The 23,087-nt window shown below is 30.3% G+C and overlaps 3 protein-coding genes across 3 annotated transcripts; 1 reads left to right on the top strand and 2 right to left on the bottom strand.

Moving 5' to 3' along the window:
• The first annotated feature begins 6,489 nt into the window (after positions 1–6,489).
• Positions 6,490–9,670, top strand: LOC145750966 (uncharacterized). Its single transcript, XM_082567036.1, has 7 exons — positions 6,490–6,537; positions 6,678–6,890; positions 7,454–7,522; positions 7,924–8,080; positions 8,512–8,659; positions 9,000–9,145; positions 9,579–9,670. Exons 1-7 carry the CDS (start codon positions 6,490–6,492, stop codon positions 9,668–9,670), a joined length of 873 nt encoding a protein of 290 aa, XP_082423162.1.
• Positions 9,671–9,769: 99 nt separating this feature from the next.
• On the bottom strand, positions 9,770–16,260 carry LOC145749578 (protein dispatched homolog 1-like). Its single transcript, XM_082565378.1, has 6 exons — positions 16,074–16,260; positions 15,557–15,680; positions 14,927–15,058; positions 13,797–13,944; positions 11,491–13,312; positions 9,770–11,093 (listed from the first exon to the last, which is right to left on the bottom strand). The coding sequence occupies exons 1-6, from the start codon at positions 16,172–16,174 to the stop codon at positions 10,265–10,267; spliced, it is 3,156 nt and encodes a 1,051-aa protein (XP_082421504.1). The 5' UTR covers positions 16,175–16,260; the 3' UTR covers positions 9,770–10,264.
• Positions 16,261–17,771: 1,511 nt separating this feature from the next.
• On the bottom strand, positions 17,772–22,175 carry LOC145750164 (GPI inositol-deacylase-like). The gene is made up of 4 exons (XM_082566126.1): positions 22,027–22,175; positions 21,524–21,655; positions 18,865–21,176; positions 17,772–18,430 (listed from the first exon to the last, which is right to left on the bottom strand). The coding sequence occupies exons 1-4, from the start codon at positions 22,165–22,167 to the stop codon at positions 18,190–18,192; spliced, it is 2,826 nt and encodes a 941-aa protein (XP_082422252.1). The 5' UTR covers positions 22,168–22,175; the 3' UTR covers positions 17,772–18,189.
• Between the last annotated feature and the right edge of the window lie 912 nt (positions 22,176–23,087).

Raw genomic sequence — 23,087 nt, forward strand, 5'->3', positions numbered from 1 at the left:
ATTTATTTTAATATATCCAGATTTTGTAAATTCTAAAAAAATTAAATATTGAGGATAACCGAAAAACTGTATACAGCTCATTATGCAGGAGTTTTTTAACCCCCCATTCACAAAAACTACCATGTAAAACTCATTGTAAATACATTATTACTTACATTGTACCTTAATATACCCCCTCAATACACTTCTTAGACTTTCAAACCTGTAAATAATAAACTGCTGGGGTCTTAATGTTCCTTTTTTAGTTTTTTAAAAATGTGTGCTACATTTATTCTTTAATTTCTTAAACATTTTTTAATGGATTCTTCTACCATTTTAAATATATTTCTAATTGGACCCAGACTAGGATATTATGTATTAATTTGTACATGCTTTTCGCATAAATAAATACTTGTTAATTAAATATTTAACTGGGTATGAATAACTGTAATGAGAGACTATATTTTGCATGGTATTTAATGGGTATTGGCCAATTTTAAAATATTTCCATGACTTTAGGACTAATTTTGTGTTATTTCTAATTCTAATTTGACAACTATTAAGTTATTTATCATGTTTCGAATCAATTTTAGGTAAATTTTTCATGTTAATTGGACAAAAATCGGGTTATTTTCTATGTTCGGGCCAATTTTAAATTATTTTAATGTTAATTGGGCAAAAATTATGTTATTTTCCATTTTTCGGGCCAATAATTAGTTATTTTTTATGTTAATTGGACAAATTTTAAGTTATTTTGTATGTTTCTGGCCAATAAAAAGTAATTTTTCATGGTAATTGGACAAATTTTAAGTTATTTTCTATGTTTTGGGCCAATAAAAAGTAATTTTTCATGGTAATTTGACAAATTTTAAGTTATTTTCTGTTTTGGGCCAATAAAAAGTTATTTTTTATGTTAATTGGACAAATTTCAAGTTATTTTCTATGTTCGGGCCAATAAAAGTTATTTTTCATGTTAATTGGACAAATTTCAAGTTCATTTTTTAATGTTTCTGGCCAGTTTTTAAAAGATATTCATGGCAGAATAGGATAGTTCGAAGTAAAAGAATAAAAACTTATTTTTTTCATTTGTATTTTGACATGGCACGAGAGAAAAAGTACGAAGTGAAAAGCAATTGCATTACACACTATACAAAGAGTAAAAATATTTATAATTTACAATGAAAAAATGGTTAATAAATTCAGTTACTACTAGACAATAAAAATGACAATACATTAAATAAATGAAAAAGCTAAATTGAAAAGAAATATAAAAATACAATACACTGAATAAAAAATTGAATAAATACAGTACAATAATTGAAGTAATAAAATAAATTACAAGTACGAAAAATATTGCAAAAAAATAGAAATAGGTTTTTATGTATAAAAAAATTATAGGTTTTTATGTATAAAAAAATTAGTAAATTCGCAGTACGAAATTATAGAAAAATAAATAACATATAAAGTACACAAAAAATTAGCTGTGTTTTAGAATTAATGTCCAGTTTTTAATACAGCAGTTATGTTTATACAGTGTAAACTTTTACAGTTAAATGTTCATGTCTGTTTGTACAGTTAATTACTGTACATGGGAATATCGAACCCTCTTTTAATTGGGTTGGCTGATCCTTAGAAAAATTGGCTGACTGGCCCCTCGGAAAAACGACCGCTTGTCCCTTTGGAAAGGCGGAATGACTGGCCCCTTTGGAAAAGCGGAATGGTTGACCCCTTGTTAAGAATGGTATGTATGCTCTCGATCTTTTTTTCTGTAAAATAATAAGGATTAGAAATTTGCTTACAAATATTAAAAGTGTGGTTGTGACTATTTGATCGTGTTATGTTGTGTTTCGTTTAAATTAAGATAAAGTTATATACTTGTTTTGTGTTGGTGACGTTTTAAAAAAGGTTTTATACAAACCCAGAAGTTTTGCTCGACAACCAGAATCTAAAAATAAAGAACAAAGTTAGTATTTGTTTATGGTAATCTACCCTGCGGGAAAAATAAAAAAATGTTAGATTGAAGTTTTCTTTTAACAGGAACTCTAAAAATAAAGAACAAGTTAAAATTGGCCAAAAACAAATCGACGAGATCTGCAGATTTTCAACCGGCATCTAAAAATAAAAAACAGAATGTTTAAATTTGTTTTTGGTAATCTAACTTGAAAAAAAAGCCTGTAAAAAATGGTTAGTTTGGTTTTAGTTTTTTAAAGGCCCCTGAAAAAAAATATAATTTGGTTAGTAATGCCCCTGTAAAGAAATAAAACGAATGGTTAAAAGGTAGAAGGAAAAAAGAAACGCCTGCAAAAAAGGGTTAGTTTGGTTTTAGTTTTTAAAGGCCCCTGAAAAAAAATATAATTTGGTTAGTAATGCCCCTGTAAAGAAATAAAGTGAATGGTTAAAAGATGTAAAAAATTGGTTTAAAGGTAGAAGGAAATAAGAATAGCCTGCAAAAAAGGTAAGTTTGGTTTTAGTTTTTAAAGGCACCTGAAAAAAATACATGATTTGGTTAGTAATGCCCCTGTAAAAAAATAAAGTTACTGGTTAAGAGGCCCCTGTGGAAGTAAAAAAATGGTTTAAAGGTAGAAGGAAAAAAGAATAGCCTGCAAAAAAGGTAAGTTTGGTTTTAGTTTTTAAAGGCCCCTAAAAAAAATATAATTTGGTTAGTAATGCCCCTGTAAAATAATAAAACGAATGGTTAAGAGGCCCCTGTGGAGGTAAATATTAGATTTAAAGGTAGAAGGAAATAAGAAACGCCTGCAAAAAATAAAAGAGAAAGAAATTTAAAATTTTTGTGTTTTTTCTGCATGTTTATTTAATTTTGTGTTTACTGTGTATGTTATTTTGGGCTCCGTCCACAAAATTTATAATTTTTTAGTTTGGATTTCCATTTACGAAATTATATATGCTTTATATCGGGCTACGCCCACGAAATTAGATAATTTATGTTGGGTTCCAACCCACACACACACTTAGGTTTAGGGCAAATAAAATACAGTTAATATACACACATAAATATTATAAACCACACATAGGCCTAGTTTTCTAAAATCTAGATTTCTAAATATTTTATATATACTTTACTTGCGCAAAACATCTAAAAAACCATTAAACAGTCCCATTTAAAATAATTATGATTACACATATAAACCTAAACACACTTGGGACTGTGTCAACTACACACTTTTAAAGCGCAAAATTATGAGTTGTTTACCAGTCATAAAATAGAAAGAAGACACGAGATACTACAAACTTTTAACCCGTGAAAAAACTTTAAAAGCGCTGATTTATGCAGTACATATAAGAAATAGGCACGTGAAAACCTACAGCCCTACAGACCTGAAGCTTTATAGCCCACCTTTAGTTGAATGAGGTCCCGAGACTATTTTTTAAGTTCGTCAAGTTGAAGTGAGGTCCTGAGACTATTTTAGAGTTCTTCCTTTGCATAAAATACACATTAAACACACATAGGCCTAGTTTTATAAAACATATTGTATATTCTATATATTACATGCGCCAAAACATCTAAAAAACCATTAAACAGTCCCGTTTAATATAATTATGATCACACACAAAAACTTAAACACACTTGGGACTGTATCAACTATCAACATTTACAGCGCAAAATTATGAGTTTTTTTTTCAGTCACAAAATAAAAATAGACACGTGAAAAACTTTTAACCCGTAAAATTTTAAGCGCTTGATTTATGATTTGATTATTATTCACAAAATAAAAAGAGTATAGTCACGTAAAAACCTACAACCCTACAGACCTGGTATAATTATTAAATAAAGGTCCTGAGTTTGCAAAATGATCCAATCTAGTCCATAGTTGTCTTAACTTCTCCCTTGCTAGTTGCAAGGGAGACTTAATAAAACTTCCATCCTTTTTCCATTCCTCCAATTCCTGCCATTATCTTTTTCCTCCAATCATATAATCCAAATATAATCCAACTTCTTCTATATAAAAAATATTGTTTAGAAAAATAGTATAAGACACTAAACCCTACTTAATAATAATTTTAAATTTATGATATGTCAATTTATGCCAAAATATTTAAGTTATGTCATTTTTTATTTCTTTGTGCCAATTGTATTAAATTATGTCACTTTTTGTGCCAAATATTGCCAATATACATTGTTTTTTTTAGTTTGTGCCAATAATTTTAAATTATGTCAATTTTTAAATTTTTGTGCCAGATTTTAATTTATGCCTTAAGTACAGTTATTTTTATAGCCTAAATACCTCGTTTTACTACTTTGTGGAAGTACCTGCGCATCAACACAGGTTTAATCATGTTTGAAAATTTTTAGTTAAATATATATAAAAAAATTATCGATTATGTTTTGCTAACTTGAAACTAACATTTATGATTTTTTTGAAATTTTTTTTAAATATTTATCGTAATAACCAAATAAAAGTTCACAAACCTTGAGCAGTGTTCGGAAAACTTCGTCGTTCAAGATGTTCTTCAAAAGCTTCACTAACTTCTCTGAAAAAAAAATTAAATAACATTTTAAAATTAAATATTTGAAAATTTTATAAAAACTTTTGCTAACATATTTATTTTCTATTAATAACTGCTTATAATATGCCACACTTATTACAATTAACGATAAAAAAAATAAACTTTAAAGCACTAACAAAAACGCGTCTACTCACCTCGAAAGTCCATCTAGAAAGAACTAGAATTCCGATTCCAATTCAAATTTGCCACGAAACACTAAGTCACGTGACTCTGCACGTGTTCAGTGACCCTGTGTGTGCGTGCACGACGCGCTTACAGTGGAAAGCGCTTTCCAAACTGTCAATCAAAATATACTTGCTTAAATTTTCTAAACAAATTAATAAATTGTTAATTTTACTTCATTAACTAATAACTTGATATAATATCTAAATGTTTAATTAATTTTTATTTAATATTTGCAACAATTAACGTCTTAATTAACGACTAAACAGTTGACGCGTGCGTTAACAATGCGCACTGTCTCGCAACAGAATTTCTGATTATGATGCAAAGAAGACGCACTAATTATGACGTAACATTCCCTCGCTTAATTAAAGAGGATTGCGCCATTACAGCTGGATTCAGCTGCATTTTATAACCTTATTTGGTAACAAAATCTCTGTTCGTATTTTCAAAAAACCCGGGACCTCGTGGTAAAGGAATTTCTCGGGGAGACGCAGTAATTATAAATTCCTTGCGCCTCGCTTAATGGAAAATTTTAAGTTCCTATGCTTTATAACAGATCTAGTTGAGTAATAGTTAATTATATTATCATTCTTTATAAATTTAAAACACCAAAATCCATTGTTTGTTAGTGTTTCTATAAATTTGTATTAATCTTTTATACATGTATAACCTAAAATAAAGTTTTTTAATTATTTTTATTTATTTTTTACGGTAAATTTAACAATGAAAAAAGCAAAAATAAAATAACTTTTGGTCGTGCCTTTTTGCTTACATCCGGGAGTGTTAAATAGCGCCGATATTTTAGATTTTACAAGAAAAAAACAGTTTTAACATAAAATTTTAGTGCTAAAAAATATTTTTATTATTACATGACGTCACAATATTAGTTTTGTTACGTATTTCTTACAGAAATGGAAATCCTATTACTTTATAAAAAAGGCACGACCTCTTTTTAGTGGTAACTTGTTAAATAAGTTTAAATAGAAATCCAAAAAAGGTGCTATAAATATATATATATTTTTTGTATATATCTTTATTCTCGATGTGGGAAGGTCGAATGCGCGACCCAAACATAGAGTAACAACAGTTATCCCGACCCAGTCTCGAGTTGCCTTTTAGCAGTTTGGGATATTATAGATTATTATTTTTCGATAATTAAGCTGCTGATTAAGTGTTGGCTCAGCAGAAGTCCATGCCGTTTATAGCGCCTTACTCAAGGGCGCTACTGCATGAGAGCAGTGGGGATTGAACCAACGACCTCATGTATGGTGTAGCAAGTGTTCTGTATTACAGTATTACAGAAACGCTGATTAAAAGCTTTAATTAGTATAAACAAAATAATTAAAAAAATATTAGTAAAACAAAAGTAATGTAAAAAAATAATACTTTTACATAATAGAAAATATAACTTTTTGTTAAATAGCTTTTAAAAGCATTAAATTTTTCTATAATAAGCTTATAAATAAGATTTTATTTTTATATTATATTGCGTAGTGACACTTTATTTAGTTGTTTATTGTCTTAAACAATTAACATTTTATGCGGAAGTGATTACACTAAAGCCTCTATTTAAGCTAACAGCATTGTAAGTTATAATATAAGCATATTAAAGATAAATAAAATAAAATTTACATTTTCACAAGAAAATTTCAAGTTTTTACATCAGTTTATGACACAAACAATAAAGTATTGTTTAATAAGTTCTATAGCAAATAAAAGTGCAAAAAAATAAACTTTTGTGATCTTACAAAGTAAATATTTTAAGATTTTAAAATTTTAAAGTTCAAATTAGCAAGAAGATACAATAATATGATAAAGATGTATGGTAGCATATCACCTAGAAGGAGATATAGAGAAATTAACAAGGTAATAGTCTTAGTTAAGCTATAGCTTATCTAAACAGGGCATTTCCTTATTGCTACGTTAGTTTCAGTTGCTAATATCCATACATAAATTTTAACTTACTTTTCTTAATTTAAAATTTATTTATTTTGCATTTTTTGCAGAAAAAAGTTGATTTTAGTTTAAAAACAATGGTTCGCTTGTTGAAAAAGTTTTACAATTGTAAATACGTGAAAAATTTCATCGAATTTGTAACATGTAGTGCCGTGTATTTTGCCATGTTTATTTGTTGCAGAGAAGCTTTGACAATATTAGACAACCTTACATTAAATGCACACTACCCGAAAATGAAAATTCCGTACATGATAAGTTTACAAGTAAGTTTTTTTTGTATAGCTTAACATGAAGTAACATTGACACTCTGACCCAGTCTTCAGTTGACTTTGCTAGTTTGGATTATTATATATTATAATTTTCTGATAAATATGCTGTCGATTAAGTGTTTGGGTCAGCAGGAGTTTATACCGTTTATGGCGCCCTACTAAAGGGCGCTACAGCATGAGAGCAATGGAAATTAAACTTAACCCCTCATGTAATAAAGCAAAGGCATTTTTTTGTATATCTTTATCCTCGATGTGGGAAAGACGAATGCGCGACTTAAACATAGAGTAACATCAGTTACTCCGACCCAGTCTCGAGTTGGCTTTAGTAGTTTGGAATATTATAGATTATAATTGCCCGATAAATATGCTGCTGATTAAGTGCTGGGTCAGCAGGAGTTCATACCGTTTATAACGCTTAACTCAAGGGCGCTACAGCATGAGATCAGTGGGGATTAAACCCACGATTGTACCCATACACAACGCCGTCGTTTCTGCCAACGGAAAGAATTAAACCCGGGACCCGTTTTATAGTTTAAAATATTTTTCTATTTTTATAGAACAAAGGATTTGGAAGTAAATGTAACAAACGATATAATGGAGATGACATGATGTTAAGTTACCAACAGGTTTACTGAAATTATTTTGTAAATGTAGTTTGGATTATGCGTTGTATTTTAATGCCAGTTCTAAAATTAAAATACAAATTATAAAACTGCATACTATATGCATGAGGTCCTGCGTTAGATTCCTACTTAAGTAAGGCGCTATAAACGATAGAAACTCCTGCAAAGCCAAAAACCAATCAATGGTTTAATTAGCGGACAATTATAATCTATAATATTCCAATCTGCCACAGGCAACTCGAGACTGGGTCGGAGTAACTGATGTTACTCTATGTTTAGGTCACAAAAGCTTATTATAAAAATACAAAGAATGGATCCGAATAGCTAATATTTAATTGATTGCTTTATAATTCTATTGCACCAGAATAACATAATAAACTCAAAGGCAATTATTTTTGAAACAGCTGCACGAAAAAATGAAGAAACAGCAAATAAGTTTTAATATCAAAGAGAATTCAACTCCGATTGTTTTACCAAATACTGAAGAACAATTGTCGCAAACTGAAGAATTAATTAAACAAATTAAATCGCTAAGGAATAAAATTAGAAGCAATAAAGAAGGTTACCTAAATTATATTTAATTTTTTTTATCCTTAATGTGAAACGGTTATCTTTACAGCCTAAACATAGAATACAATTCATTTCAACGACCCAGCCTTAAGTTGCCTTTATGGAAAACACTAGATTCAGTTACCCTTTTCAGTCTTAAGTTGACTTTGCCAGTTTAAAATATTATTGATAAGGTTGTCCAATAATTAACCTGTCAATTGGTTTGGGGTCGACCGGAGTTCATACCGTTTATAGGCTCCTGCCCAAAGGAATTACAGCATGAGAGCTATGGGTATCGCACCCAGTACCTCATGTAGTAAAGCCAAAGTTTTTTTACTGTAAAGATACTTAACTGGTTTTGGCCTTAGAGCAGTGGGTATAAAATGTATTTTTAACAAATATTGTAAAAAAGTTCAATTAAAAACAGTTTATTTTTTTCTTAGCATTTGGTCAACTTCATCAATATGCTCAACATAATATTTTGTATGAATTTGGTCGCAAACCCTCGAACTGGTATAAAGCAAAACAATATTGTGAAGATAGGGGGTTTATACCTGTCGTAAATGGAGTAAAATTCAACAAAAATTTAAAGTAAATTTTATTAAAAATTAAGAACTTTATTGTTAATTATTCTTAATGTGGGAAGGCCAACTTTACGACCTAAACGTAGAGTAACATCAGTTACCCCGACTCAGTTCCGAGTTACCTGTGGCAGTTTGGGATATTATAGATTATAATTGCCCGGTAATTATACTGCTGATTAAGTGTTGGCTCAGCAGGAGTTTATACCATTTAATTTGCCATACTTAAAGGCGCTACAGCATGGAAACCAAAAACTTCTGTAAAATAAAAAATAAAGCGAATTTTATGCGATTAATTTAATGATTAAACTACTTCATCAATTTAATTAGTTTTAAAACATTTTTTTTAGATTTTTAATGAAAGTAATTTCTCATTACTACCCCAACAAAAAATTTTGGGTCGGTTTAAATTATAATCACACCGATTGGAGATGGTTGGACGGTTCAAAACTGGAAAATGATTATGTGAAAGTCGAAAGCGCTTTTAAAATATTCGGTAAAAATTAAAATAGTTCAGTTCTAAATTTTAACCACAAAAAACCGGTAAAGTTAATTTTTAAATATGTAGAATTTGCCCATATTATTATTATAAATTATAACCGGCATCGTGGTGTAGTGGTAAGAACTCTACACCACACATGAGGTCGTGGGTTCAATCCCCACTGATCTCATGCTGTAGCGCCCTTGGGTAAGGCGCTATAAACGGTATGAACTCCTGCTAAGCCAATACTTAATCAGCAGCTTAATTATCAGGCAAATATAGTCTCTATAATATCCCAAACTGCCACAAGCAACTCGAGACTGGGTCGGAGAAACTTATGTTACTCTATGTTTAGGTCGCACATTCGACCTTTCCACATCGAGGATAAAAAAAAGATAATATGACAGAAATATGATTGTATTTCATTCACTTAAACTTTACTTTTCAGAACCCAATTTTAATTGTGCAATCCTAAAAGGAAACAGGACACTTTTTACTTCATGTTATGGTTACTATTATTCTTTATGTGAATTAATTTAAAATAATTTTTTATTATGACGTATTTTGTTACGTCATTTTACCAAATATACCTTTAACATTTTTTATTATTTCTATTTTTTTTAACTTAAATCTTTATTTTAATAATATATTTTTTGTGAATAAAAAACATTTTTTCAAAACAACAAAAATTCAACACAGCTAAGATATAGAATACGATAGAAAATCTCATGATGGCAAAAACACAGTTAAAAAACAAATATGATAATAATTAACTTTTAAAAATACTATTTTCTTATTTTAAATTTGGCAATTAATTAAATTTTAATTAACCTAATTAAAATATATAAACCGAAGTAAAAAAATGATAGTGTAAAAATTTAATTAACTTTTAAAAATAGGTGTAAATTTAAATAAAATACATGTTTAAAAAAAATTATTAAATTGTGATCAATGAAAATATTAATAATACAAAAACGACAACAAATAAGGTAGTTATATAAAAACACAATATTAAATTGATCAAATACTACAAAAATATTGCAAATTCAAGAAAAATAACAAAAAAACACAACTTTCTGATCATAAAAAATTGAAAAGAAACTATAGAATCGATTTTTTTGTGACGTCATAATCTTACAGCGTCGTCGAGCGTTCGACGATCTCATGATTATAAAACCCCGGGGTGGGATGACAATTCTCACTTGTTATCATCGTTGTTTGTTCGTCGTTTTCAGTCGAAACGTTCTTACAATTCTCCCCGCTGCATCTTATATCACAGCAGCCACCTTGCGGGCCTATTGCACTTAATAATGGCAAGAAAAAGTAGGTGCTAAACAACCAACTTATCACCATTACGATCATTAAAAACACCCCGAATCGGTTATACGCCAGCACGCTAGATGGCAGCAGACCTACGCCTGCTATGAACGTAGTTAGCGCCGCTAGGGTGATAGCAGGACCCATTCTAGACGCCGTGATTTCAACTCTACGCGCCCTATCGTCTTTATCCTCAGCGACAATATAAGCAATAGCGTAATGAGCAGTAAAGTCGACCGACAACCCGACAGCGATAGAGATTGTGACCGATTCGAGAACGTTAAGTTCCCATCCAAGTAAGACCAGGATAGCAGATGTAACAAAGATAATACAAGCTATTGTGAAGTTGGCAAATATGCTGACAGCGATGTTACGAGAAGTGATTAAGATAACAATTTGAGCGACCAGCAGAGAAAGACCAACTGAAGTAATGGTGCCATAATATAAACCATTCTGTAGAACGTAATATTCAAAATCGCTAACGAACCAGCCTCCCTTCATACCACTTGGGGCGTCGTGGAGCAGCATTTGAAGAAATCGGTCGACGTTCTGGTAAAAACTTTCGACTTGTTTGTAAGATGACGAATGGCTGACGTTTGATGGGAATTCGATGACGACAGCCCGTATGACGTCATTAATATCAAACCTAGAAAAAATAGTTGGGGTCAAAATATTGAATTACATTAAAAAAATTGCAGAATTTGATAAGTAAATATTGACAGCGTTTTGCAATGGTTGGAACACTTTACTTAAGAACATTAGGTCCTGGGTTAAATTCCCACCGCTTCCATTTTGTAGCATCTTTGACTAAGGCGCTTTTAACAGGTTAAAATACTTCACTTAACAACATAAGTTCATTGGTTTAATTCACACTGCTCCCATGTTGTAGCTTTAAGAATGGGTCAGGGTAACAAATGTTTACTTAATGTTTAGGTTGTTAAGTGAACTTACTTACATTACTGATTATTAAATACATAAGAAATGACAAAACAATAAAAATTTTTACATTTTAAAATAAACAACACCAATAAACACGTGCTCACCTTGGACCTGGCGACCAGGCATTTAAACGAGGCAATCTTGGATCGTTAGTTAAAGAGAAAATTCCTTGTTTTAAGCAATATTGGAACACATAAGGTCGATACGGGAAAGTTGCTCTATTACAACACGGCATATTTTGCTCAGTACATTCCTTTGATTCCATCCATTCCTTTAGTGTTTCAACAAAGCAAGTTGTGTATTGTAAGTTGTGGGAGGATGGTTCGTAAAACTCACTTTTCCGCATTTCCCGGCAGAAATTCAGCAACCATTTTTGACTAGTACGCGATGATACGTTGAATCTTATATTAGGTACAAGAGTTCCTTTGTTTTCCGGGTCCCGGTGGTCACCGTTATCAACCGGGTGGAGACCGAATACGATCCGGGCGCTGAAGTTACCGAACCCCTCATTTTGAAACGCAAAGTCCTGGTTCGAGTTGTAGGTTTCAAACGGATGAGAGGGTTTAAAAAACTGAAAATATTGACTTGTTTGTGGAAGCCGAAGTCCTGGGTAAATGAATACAACATACAGGCTTGAAACTGCGCAAGTGAAGTACAAAATCATCCAACAAAAGCGCAAGCGAACGATGAAAAGAACCTGAATTTGATGGAAAAATATTCGCGAGATTTCGGCGAAATTTTCACACACTTTAGCCCACAGTTTACTCTTTCCACTACACCTTAAACATTGAAAATACTTGTGGTCAAAAATAATGGTCGCAGGTAGCCAGGTCAAAGAGAAAAATAAATTAGTGAGCACTGTAAGTCCGGCATAAACTCCAAAGCATTTGATCGCAGTCACAGAACTGGAATAATTCGATAAAAACGCAGCAGCAGTTGTCAACCCAGTCACTAGCAAAGACCAGGCAACGTGACGCATCGTCGTCTTGGCAACCACCCCGATTCTAGCGTCTGTAGGGTGGCGATGACGCAGTACCCAACCTCGGGCGAGTTTTAGTTCATCGGCGGCGGCGTGGCTGCACCAAGTCCCGTAGAAAACGAGAACATTGTCGGCCGATAACCCGACCATGACCAGCACGGCCGTGAGATTTAAAAATGGAAAATATTTGAAATCGAAAACAATTGTGTAGAAGAAATAGGAGACAAACATTGCACTAGCAGTTGACATAAAGTTCATGAGAGTTATAAATAGCGACCCTGTGTAGAAAAATATAATTACTAGCACAGCCAGCATGGCGACGAATGGGTAGACAGAGTCGGTGTACAAAAATCTCTCAAAGACCGATTCTTCAATTCCAAAATCAATCCCAGATATTTTAGTGACGCCATCTGAAAGTTGTCCAGCAAAATTGTCGTCATAAATTGGCAGTAAACCATCATTAGTAAGAGCGGGTAAGAAAACTGCAGAATTACGCAGCAGAAATAATGTTGAGTTTACGTTATTTGTACAGAGTGAACTCTGTTCGAGAAGGTAGTAGAATATTGAATAAACAGCATTATGGTGGGTACATTCATCAGGTATGTTTACACACCGGTTAATTTCGTCGGTCGGCTGCCAGCAATCAGAAGTCAGTTTTCCGTCGCAATAATAACGCTCACACCTACCTAATAACGCAAGCGCGGTGTCGAGATCTGATTGAGTAAGATACTGGCACGATCGCACCCCTGTTAGGTAGGCTACATAGTTGGGTAACGACATTGTAGGGCAACATGTTGAGATGTTCAACTTATAGCAGATATCCGCGTATGTAATATGGCTTAAAAGTTGATTTTCACTTGTACAGATGGATCGAAAAGCAGGCAAACTCCAGATAGTTTCGACTTCATTATTGTCTAATGTATAAACCAATTTGCCGAACATAGAGCCTGTAATATCAACACACAGATGCGTGAAATCTCCTAATGTTGGATAATTAGATGATTAAGATATCGTTTTACATAGAAATTGACTTTATACTTGGTACAATATGGTATATTGTTTAGTGTATAATATATAAATATTTATACTGGCAGGCTGTTATATATTAAAACAATGAACAAGTAATATTATTTCTTTAAAATTAATAAACGGAAATTAATTGTTTTTATGCATAATAACTATTCAACTTAATGTATATGACATAGTTTAAAGAAATAGTTAATAAATTAATTATTCATTTTATATGAAGCTTTACTATATAAAGCCCTTACATAATTCATTTATGCTTCACATAATTGCCAAATGCTCTAGTGTTAAATTAAAATTTATACTGGTTTAGGGTAACAAATGTTAATTTATGTTTAGATCACAAAGTTGGCCTTCCCACATCGAGGATAAATTAAAAATAATAATAAAAATTAATCTACTTACGAGGATTGTCACAAAAGTATCCATTTTGAGTAAAATCCCAGTTGTAAGGTTCCAACGATCTTTTATTTCGTTTCTTTTTCTTTCTTCTACGTTTTTTCTTCTTTTTTTGTTTATTTTTCTGCATGTTAACTCGACGAAGTTGCTTTTTCTAAAAAAAATACAAAATTTGTGTAAATAAATCTATAAAAAAACACAACAAAATTTATTAAAATAATTATAAAAATGGTCAAAAAATAAGATATTTGGCATATAAATGAATACACATTAAAAGGTTTACAAAATTTTAAGGTTTTGAAATAAGAAAATACAAGTTAACTATATTAGTCATAAACCCACTTCAAAGTTGAAAGGGGAAATAGAGAAGTAATCAGACTATAAAACATTATTTTCTCACAACTATAATACCCTATATTAACACCTTATGTACACACATATATATATATATATATAAAATCAAGTTAAGAAATTAATTTTCAAAAAAAATGTCTTTTTTGTGGTGATTTAAAGATAGGTTACAACATAAGTAGGGTTTAAATAATTAATAAGTTTAATTAAATATGTTAATAATTTATTTTTGTAAAAATTACAGATCAAATTAAAATAAGAATTGTGACAAAAAACATGTTATGTCAGAACTTCTGTCAAGGTATCAATCTTAAACGATTCTGCGAAAACTTAACCACCTATTAAATTACAACACACATTTAAGAATAAGGCCAGAGGCAAAGTTTTGAAATACTTAAACTTTGGTATGCCAACAAATATTAAGTCCATTTAGTTAAACTAGGCTTACAAGCAAGATTAAATCTACTACAAACAACATAATTTGTTACAATCTCATGATGATGGTTTAGTGTTTGCTTAGGGAATTAACTAAAAGGCTTTAAATTTTTTTGTTAGTTAAAGTTTAGTGTTACAATTTCAAAAACTGACTCTTAGAAAAAAATTTTAACAAAAAATAAAAATATTTCTTTACGATAAATAATAAAAAATGTAAATTTTATGTAACTTTATTATGGTTTATATTACTGTACAAGAATATAAAGATACAAATAGTTGTTGTACACCAAATTACATGCATAAGTGACCACTAATTTAAGATTGTAATCCTGTAATTAAAGTCCACTTACCTGGCTTTCAACTTTTGCCTGAGCAAAAACAGATGGAAAGTAAGATAAAGTTGCCCGATGGCCAGTCTGATTAATCATGTTTTGCCATGTTACCAATCTATCTGATAGTTCAACTCCTCGGACCTCGAAACCCTAGAAAAAAATAACAATTAAACGAACAAATTTTGGTAATTTTTGTAATGCAAAGTAAAAAGAATAGTTTTTAGATGAAATTTAAAAAATTTTAAACTTTTTAATAAAATTTTGGTGTTTAGAGATAAACATAAGGGTCAAAAAGGTATGTTTTATTGTAATGTTAATTTAAAAGCATAAAAATTTATAAAATTTAAAAAATAAATAATTTGTTTTATGTTACTTTAGTGTATATATATTTTTTTGCAGTTCAATTACTTCCCTTTATGTTTGACATTACCATATTCTAAAGCATGTTAAATTAACTTTTGACCTTATCAATTTTGAAAACAACTTTTAGTAAATTAACCAGTGTACCAGTCTATAATTAAACTGCATTCTTTAAAGTCAAATTAGTGCTGTTGACAACAACACTTTTGCCAATTAGTAAAGTTTTCAAAACAAAATTAAGAATCACTTTTAAAGAGATAAATAGCATTTTGTGAACCATCAACATACTTTTGCTGGGTTGCTGAAGTCTGGAGTATTGCTGTAGAATATTGAAACTGAAGTAAATGTGCTCGTGAGACATAAGCACAGAAATATTACAAGACCGGGGTATTCAGATAATAGCCAAAAATACCTAAAAAAAATTTAAATGATAATAATGTAAAACCAGTCATTTATTTAATTTAAAACTAATTTGGTCACAAACGCTAGTTCATAAATTTTATATATAATTTAAAAATAAAACAGCTAATAGATAAAATATATGTTATAAAAATTTAATTTTAAACTTGTACAACTTGGGACTGGGTTGGGGTAATATTATGAGGTTAATAATATCTTAAACTTGTATAACTTAATTAAAACAGGTTAGAATACTTAGCTTTACTATACAAGGTCTTAGGTTTGATCGCCACTGCTTTTATAGTGTAGCACCCTTAAGTCGGGGTAACTGATGTTACTCTAAGTTAGGGTCGTGAGTCGACCTTTCCACATTGAAGATAAATAAATAAAAATTTATATGTCTTACCATCCTATGTTTAGTTGCTCCTGTTCCCTGGCATTTCTTCTTTTTAGAATTTCTTTTAAAATTTCCTCACAATCTTTTTCATTTTCATCGGGGTTTGACATTCTTACAATTTATTTAAAACTTGGTAAACTAACATATTGTGTAAAATCATCACATATTGCATTTATAAAATATCATGTCAAATAATACACCTAAAATCCAAAAATAATTACCTTTATATAAACAATTAAAATTAAATATTATTCATAGCGCAATTTACTTGTACATTTGATGACTATTTTAAATTAACTTTGTTTTTTGATGGTTGTAATTTAACATAAATTTTAGTAATATATACTGCTTGACTGCGTAGCAAAATCTAGACCACTTCAACTCGCCAAAACCACAAAGTTATAAACATTCACACGACGTTCGCTACGGCCAAATTGCGATAAAAATCGAGTGAAAACGTCTGCCAAAAACTTACAATATTACATTTCGGTTTCAATAACTTTATTAGCATCCTGTTGGTGTTTATAGTAATAACATATTCTGGCACCTGGCTAGGCCTTCCAGTATACAAATTTAATAATTCTTTAACAAAATATTCGCTGTTACAGCGATAACTTCTTTTAACTTTTGTGACGTAAAAGTCCCCCATTCATAATTACACTATTGTATCTACTGGTGCATAGCATTTGTGACGCATGAGTTCATTATAGTAATGTGCTTTTGTGACGCAGTTTATATAACTTAACATAATTAAGTTTAATTCATTTAAATTTTAAATAATGCTTCGTTATTAATCTAACTAAATGCTATTAATTAAATATTGTAACCCTATTTTTAAACAAACTGACTAAATTTGATTTTATTCAGTTATTGATAGTTTTCTAAATTTTTTCTACTAAAAACTGGATTTTATTTTACAATTTACGCTAGGTTTAGGGCTGTTTACCGGTTTTAAATCTCAATAAAACGGATTTTTCTCTCTGGCAGCGTCTGCAAGTCTACGCTTGAACTGAATTATCGTTTTTTTGAGTCGCAATGATTCAAAAAAAGTTACTAAAAATACAACTAACACGGTGTCGACGTTTCCTGAAAAATCTGCCAACAAGATTTTGTATTGCCATGTTGAAATCGTTTGTAAAAATGTGTTATGCCTTTTTTTATATCCTACAAAGTCTACAAGCCTTTAAAATTTTAAAATCTTTCCAATTTGGTTGTAAAGCGTTCTACAGCTAAAAGTTTTTTAAAGTTCTGAACTTTTGAAGTATTTTGGCGCCTTTTATGCTACACAAAAATCTAATTTAATCTTAATTTAAACTGTCAAAATATAAATGTATTGATTTAAACACCCAACTTAACAGGAAAAATCTATTAAAATATATCTTTTATTTTGTATTACTCAACAGATATTTTATATTAAAATGTCGCTTTGCAATTAACCTGACAAAAATATATATTTTCAATTAGTTTTAATGATATATACTTATCCCCTTGCGAATATAGTGTAATAGGATTATATTCTAACACATTCTAAAATTAAATTTCCCTGGGATTTGTGATTTAAATAATTCAAAAAATCTTATTATTTTCTAATGAACTTCGATTTTTACTCAAACTTTTAACAGAAAATTAAAAAAATTTGATAGAAAATCAAAAAATCAGGACAGCACAAATTTTATTAATTAAAATACGAAAACATATATTCCATGCATTTGAATCGACAACCAGCTAATCATAATTTAAAGTAAAAAAGAACTTTTTAATTATAAACATTCACACAGTTTAATAGAATGTAATTTACTACTCTTTGGCGCCGTCTGACGGTTGGTGTAGATTGTAAAAATAGTTAGTAAAAACACTTTATTCAAAAATTTTAAAGTTTAGCTTATAAAAACACTTAATAAACAGTTGATACATTAAAAAAAACATTGACATACACTAACACACACACAACACATAATTTAAAGCAGTTTTGCAAATGGTTTCCAAGTAAAAAAATCTGTCAAAAAACAAATATTGGTAGCTATCTAACTATGACAAAATGTTACATATTTAAATTTATTGCAAGATTCTTCTAAAATGTGTACCTAGAACTGCATAAGATTTTCTTAATTTACTATTATTTCAATCAATATAACTGTGTAACAGTATGGAAAGATAGAAAAGCTAATATAAACCACTGCGCTCTATGTATATTGTAAATACAAAACAATGCCATGCACACAGATAACGGGAATTTAATCCATGTTAAGATCTTTAATTTTGAATTAAGTATTCCATCATGTGAGGTACTTAAGCTTTGTAAAATGAAGATTATGGCAGCTATATTGGTTGACAACATGACTGGGTCTTTGGGTAAACCTGTTGACCTGTTAAAAAAAAGAAAAAATTAAAAAAAGAAAAAAAGGGTTATTATTAATGTGTAATAAAAGTTAAATAAAAATTGCCATTTTTTTAAATAGTAATGGCAAATAATAATATTTTGGGTATTCACAGAAAGCCTGTCTTACAGAACTTTTCACTACTACAAGCACTATATCTGTATTTTACTTTAAACAAACATGTTAAGTACCGGTATTACCAAGAAGTTAATAAATAATTTTAAGGATCTTAAACTGATACAGTGTAAGACTAGGATAATACACATAAAATATACTAGAATTATGCTGTTATAACAAAAAAAAGATTACCTATTTTTAGACATTATTGTTAATAAATTAAAAACTAATTAAAAATATGAATATTTTATTTTAAATGTTTTTTAAGTTAAATAAATATACAAATAACATAAATTTAAACTTACCCAAAATTAACTAGGCCAACGCCGAACGATGGAACAGAAAAGATAAACAACCAAAACCACAACTGAGTTAGAACAAAATAAACAGAAAATAAATCCTGAGATGAACTCGTTGGATCTGGGTCCTTGTTTTCAGGTTTCTTTGCCGGTTCCTCAACTTTTTTGTCCTCTTTTTTTTCAGAAATTTCCTTATTTTCTTCTTCTTTTTCTTTGTTTTCTTCAGTTTTCGGGGCTTCTTTTTTCTTTAACGATGCTTCTTTTTCTTTAGCAGCATTCTCCTTCCATTCCCTTATTTCTTGTGGGGATAAAGGCACAATTGCATAGTTTAACTGACAACTATGAAGAAATGAGGCTAAAAACATGTACAATAAACCAAACGTGCTCCCAGCTTGTAGTATAACAGAGACCATAGTAGCATGAAATAAACTCCTGTTAACACTTGATGTTGTAAATGGTTTAAAGGCTTTCAGATTCAACAGAGTGTTAATTACGGGTTTAAAAAGAAACATAATTGTGGATTGAACAAGAAGTAAAAATGTTAGAATCTCGTAAGCAAATAGAAATACAATTAAGGGACCAAATCCAAACCATGTTTTATGCTCATCTTCAAGGCTGATTGAGTCAGGGACTGGAAGACCGATTAAATCCCAAACTCTAACAAATCCCTGATATCCGAAAAACACTTTAATTAAACTTAAAAATGGTTGAACTTTATAAGGTTTTGCAGTGACAGATCTAGCATCGTCGACTGTATGGCAAGGTTGTTTAAGAAGTATCTGGTTAACTTGGTATATGTAGATAAGCACGATATTTGAGATGATGTAAATTGGTAAGGAGGTACCAAAGTATCTTATTATTTGTCCTAAAACTTGTTGGAATTCGACCTTGATTTGAAAGCTTAAAGGTAAATTGGTAGAATCAGTGTAAACATGAACCGCAACTTTTTGTGAGACATCTGATGGAACGTTATGTAATTTTAACTCGATTGTGTCGGTTCCATAAGTACTTTGCGTTTCATCCCATTCAATTTCACTTCTTAGAAGGGTATTAGGTTTAAAATCAAGCTTAAATGAATGATATATTGCCTGGAATCCATCTAATTTAACTTTGTAGTAAAACCGAAACTCTTCAGGATTTTTTTGAACTGAGTGCTCATACCCTTTATTGAAGGTCCATAAGTTAGAAAATATATGCGGAACAATAACTTCATTTGTAAGCTCTAAATCAGACAATATATTGACATCTAATAGATTAATTCCTCTGCTTGCAGAAGCAGGAAATATAATATGTGTATATCCTTCTTCTTCTAGTGATTCTAAGTCTAAATGAATTACCCTGTATTTAGGGGTGTTTATAGATTTAGGTGAGTAGTCTAATGCTTGAGTACATTTTTCATCTTCAGAAGCTTTGCAGATGAAAATCCATTTTTCTCTAGGAGCGTCGATTCTGCTCACAAAATTATTAGCTTTAAATTTCGTGAATTCATGTATTGGAAACACAAAGTATGTGCCTGTGCCCATTTCCTCACTGCTAACAGACCAGAGTAGTGAATCAACTACAACCCATTGATAGGATGGCGATATTTTCACAGTCCTAAGCTTATCACTTACAGTGAATGTATCATAACCAGAATTTTGTCGAAAATGGAAATCCATTGCCCTTGTTCGAGTTGTAATATCACCAGTTATTTGCTGTTGTTGTTTATCGATAATATCAAACAAAAATCTTGCTGTAACTAAGACCAATTGCTTGCACCATACAATGCATTGGTGATCTGTAGACGCATGAACTCTAGGAATAGAAGTGGCAACCGTTGAAATTACATTGCTTGTATTAACAGGTAGTTTTGTAAGTGAGGTTGGCACTTGGAAATCTCTAGTACCGCCGCCGATAGAAATTACTGAAACATCTTTTAAAGTAGTGTTGCCATTTTCCTTCCAATAAGTGTTAACCTTATGATAGAAAGCACTTATATCTTTATCCATATGAACTACAGGTCCAATATTCGGTGTTGCTAGGTTAATAATAGTTGTAACCGAGTTAAAATAAAAATTATCTCGAGTAAACAGCGCTCTTGCTATCATTCCTCCCATAGAGTGGCCCATTAAAACAACAGATTGTGGTCCATTTGCTTGGTTCTCATATAATGACAATATCTTCTTAATACTTTGATGTACAAATTCAACTTGGTCGTTCAAAGTGCCACCATATAAAGCAACTAATTCTTTGTTTAGGTCAACTGTAAAAACATTGAAATGAATGCGGTCGTTGTTTTTGAGAGCTTTTTGTAGCAACACAGATCCAATAGATCTTGCCTAAATGAAAGTACAATAATGAATTAAAATATAAGTAAAATCGAGGTATATGCCAAAAGGAACATAATGTATTTAAAATGAAAGTTAAAATTGGGTTTATGCCTTTTTAAAAACACAGAAGAATTAAATAGACTAAAAGGTTTAAATAGATTAAACTTTAACCCATTTAAAATCAACTTATTTAGTTTTATTGAAACCTTTATTTTAAGTAATGTATTTGATTCTGTATATTTTATAGACACATACAGATCGTACAGATCAAAAATACCCAAAAATGCTAAGTTTATCATTAGTAAAACATCCACTTTGTTATAATAAATACAAAATAATTTTAAGATTGTTTCTACCTGTTTAAAACTTCCACCATGTCCTGGAATAAACAAAACAGGAATTCCTTGAAGATTAAAATTCTTTACGCTTTGAAAATATTTTCCTTCCCCATACAAATATAAGGAATACCGGGTGTGGTTAAGTGGCAACTATAAAATATTAAATTTTTTTTTAAATTTAATTTGTATTTTTTTGTATATAATTTTATCCTCGATGTGGAAAGGTCGAATGCGCGACCTGAACATAGAATAATATCAGTTACCCCGACCCAGTCTCAAGTTGCCTGTGGCAGTTTCTGGATATTATAGAGATTATAATTGCCCGATATTTATACTGCTGATTAAGTGCTGGCTCAGCAGAAGTCCATATTGTTTATAGCGTCTTACTCAAGAATGCTACAGCATGAGAGCAGTGGGGATTGAACCAACAACCTCATGTAGTGTAGTATCTATTCAAATCACTACACCACAGTGCCGGTGATGTTATTTGGCTCAGTACTAATATAATCAGATAAACAAACCTTAGCAAATTGAGGGTTTTCGAACATATAAGTCATCTCGCATTTATTATCTTCAAAATTAGTGAAGACATCGTAAACACCAGCTATTATAAAGATAGTTGTTAAAACATGAACAAACGAATCACCACCACTCTTTGACATTATTTTTAAACACACTAAACCTTGAAAGAAATAACGTATTTAATGCTAAAATATATAAAGGCATACGCAAACTTTTTTTTAGGTTTTTAAAGCAAAAACCATTAAATTTGGTCTGTATTTTTATATATTCTATCTTTCCCTACATTACTTTACAACAGACACTCAAAATAATTGGATCTTTTTCGCTTTTTTTAAGCTTTTGACCCACTTAAATGATTTAAACCCAGCTGCGTTTCGTCTTTTGCCGGCATGCTGGTCACATGATGAAGCAGAATATTGAATTAAAAATACTGAGTCATGTTATGTTGCCAGTAATTTCTAATTTAACAAAATAATGAACAGTTTTAGCACTAAATTTTAAATAGATTTATTAGTTTAAATAGTTTATCTTTTTTGTTAAAGTTAGTTTAATTGTAAGCACGCATACAAACTTATCTTAAAAAAATATATTAATTACAATATATACATTGGAAGCACTTATGTATATGTAACTTTTTATCCTCGATTTATTGAATATTTAGTTAAAAATTGCTGCAAATTTAATAGAATTAAAAGTTTTAATCAATAGATACCTATAATTATTTAGGAAAAAGATTACAAAATGTAGAAGAAAACAGAAATCATATAATTTTCGATATTAAATATTGTTGTCTGTTTATTAAAAATTTTTGCGCCAAAACGTAGAAATCTAAAAAGTTGAACGTTATAAACTAATAAGTTATGTATTTTAAATGTCCAAATTAAATTAAATCCATCAAATTCGTATTTTTAAGACATTTTAAATGTACTTGTTTATTTAACCATTAAATTGTATTATGTTTTAAGTACACTTACTCTTAAGATAAAGCTAAAAAACGATTTTTAAACAAACATAAAAACGGGAACTAAAAATTATTTATCTTATCAAATAATAATTTAAA

The sequence above is a fragment of the Corella eumyota genome, chromosome 4, assembly GCF_963082875.1.
Source record: "Corella eumyota chromosome 4, kaCorEumy4.1, whole genome shotgun sequence".
NCBI classification, from domain to species: Eukaryota; Metazoa; Chordata; class Ascidiacea; order Phlebobranchia; family Corellidae; genus Corella; species Corella eumyota.

Bases quoted from the DNA above. Each gene is read 5' to 3' on its own strand.
- LOC145750164 (XM_082566126.1), bottom strand. From the start codon at position 22,167: ATGTCAAAGAGTGGTGGTGATTCGTTTGTTCATGTTTTAACAACTATC. The intron at 21,656-22,026 runs GTTTGTTTATCT...AATATTTTATAG, and splicing joins AAAACCCTCAATTTGCTAAG to TTGCCACTTAACCACACCCG. The intron at 21,177-21,523 runs GTAGAAACAATC...ACTTTCATTTAG, and splicing joins ATGGTGGAAGTTTTAAACAG to GCAAGATCTATTGGATCTGT.
- LOC145750966 (XM_082567036.1), top strand. From the start codon at position 6,490: ATGTATGGTAGCATATCACCTAGAAGGAGATATAGAGAAATTAACAAG. The intron at 6,538-6,677 runs GTAATAGTCTTA...CATTTTTTGCAG, and splicing joins GATATAGAGAAATTAACAAG to AAAAAAGTTGATTTTAGTTT. The intron at 6,891-7,453 runs GTAAGTTTTTTT...CTATTTTTATAG, and splicing joins CGTACATGATAAGTTTACAA to AACAAAGGATTTGGAAGTAA.
- LOC145749578 (XM_082565378.1), bottom strand. From the start codon at position 16,174: ATGTCAAACCCCGATGAAAATGAAAAAGATTGTGAGGAAATTTTAAAA. The intron at 15,681-16,073 runs GTAAGACATATA...AATTTTTTTTAG, and splicing joins GAGCAACTAAACATAGGATG to GTATTTTTGGCTATTATCTG. The intron at 13,313-13,796 runs GTAAGTAGATTA...TTGATATTACAG, and splicing joins ATACTTTTGTGACAATCCTC to GCTCTATGTTCGGCAAATTG.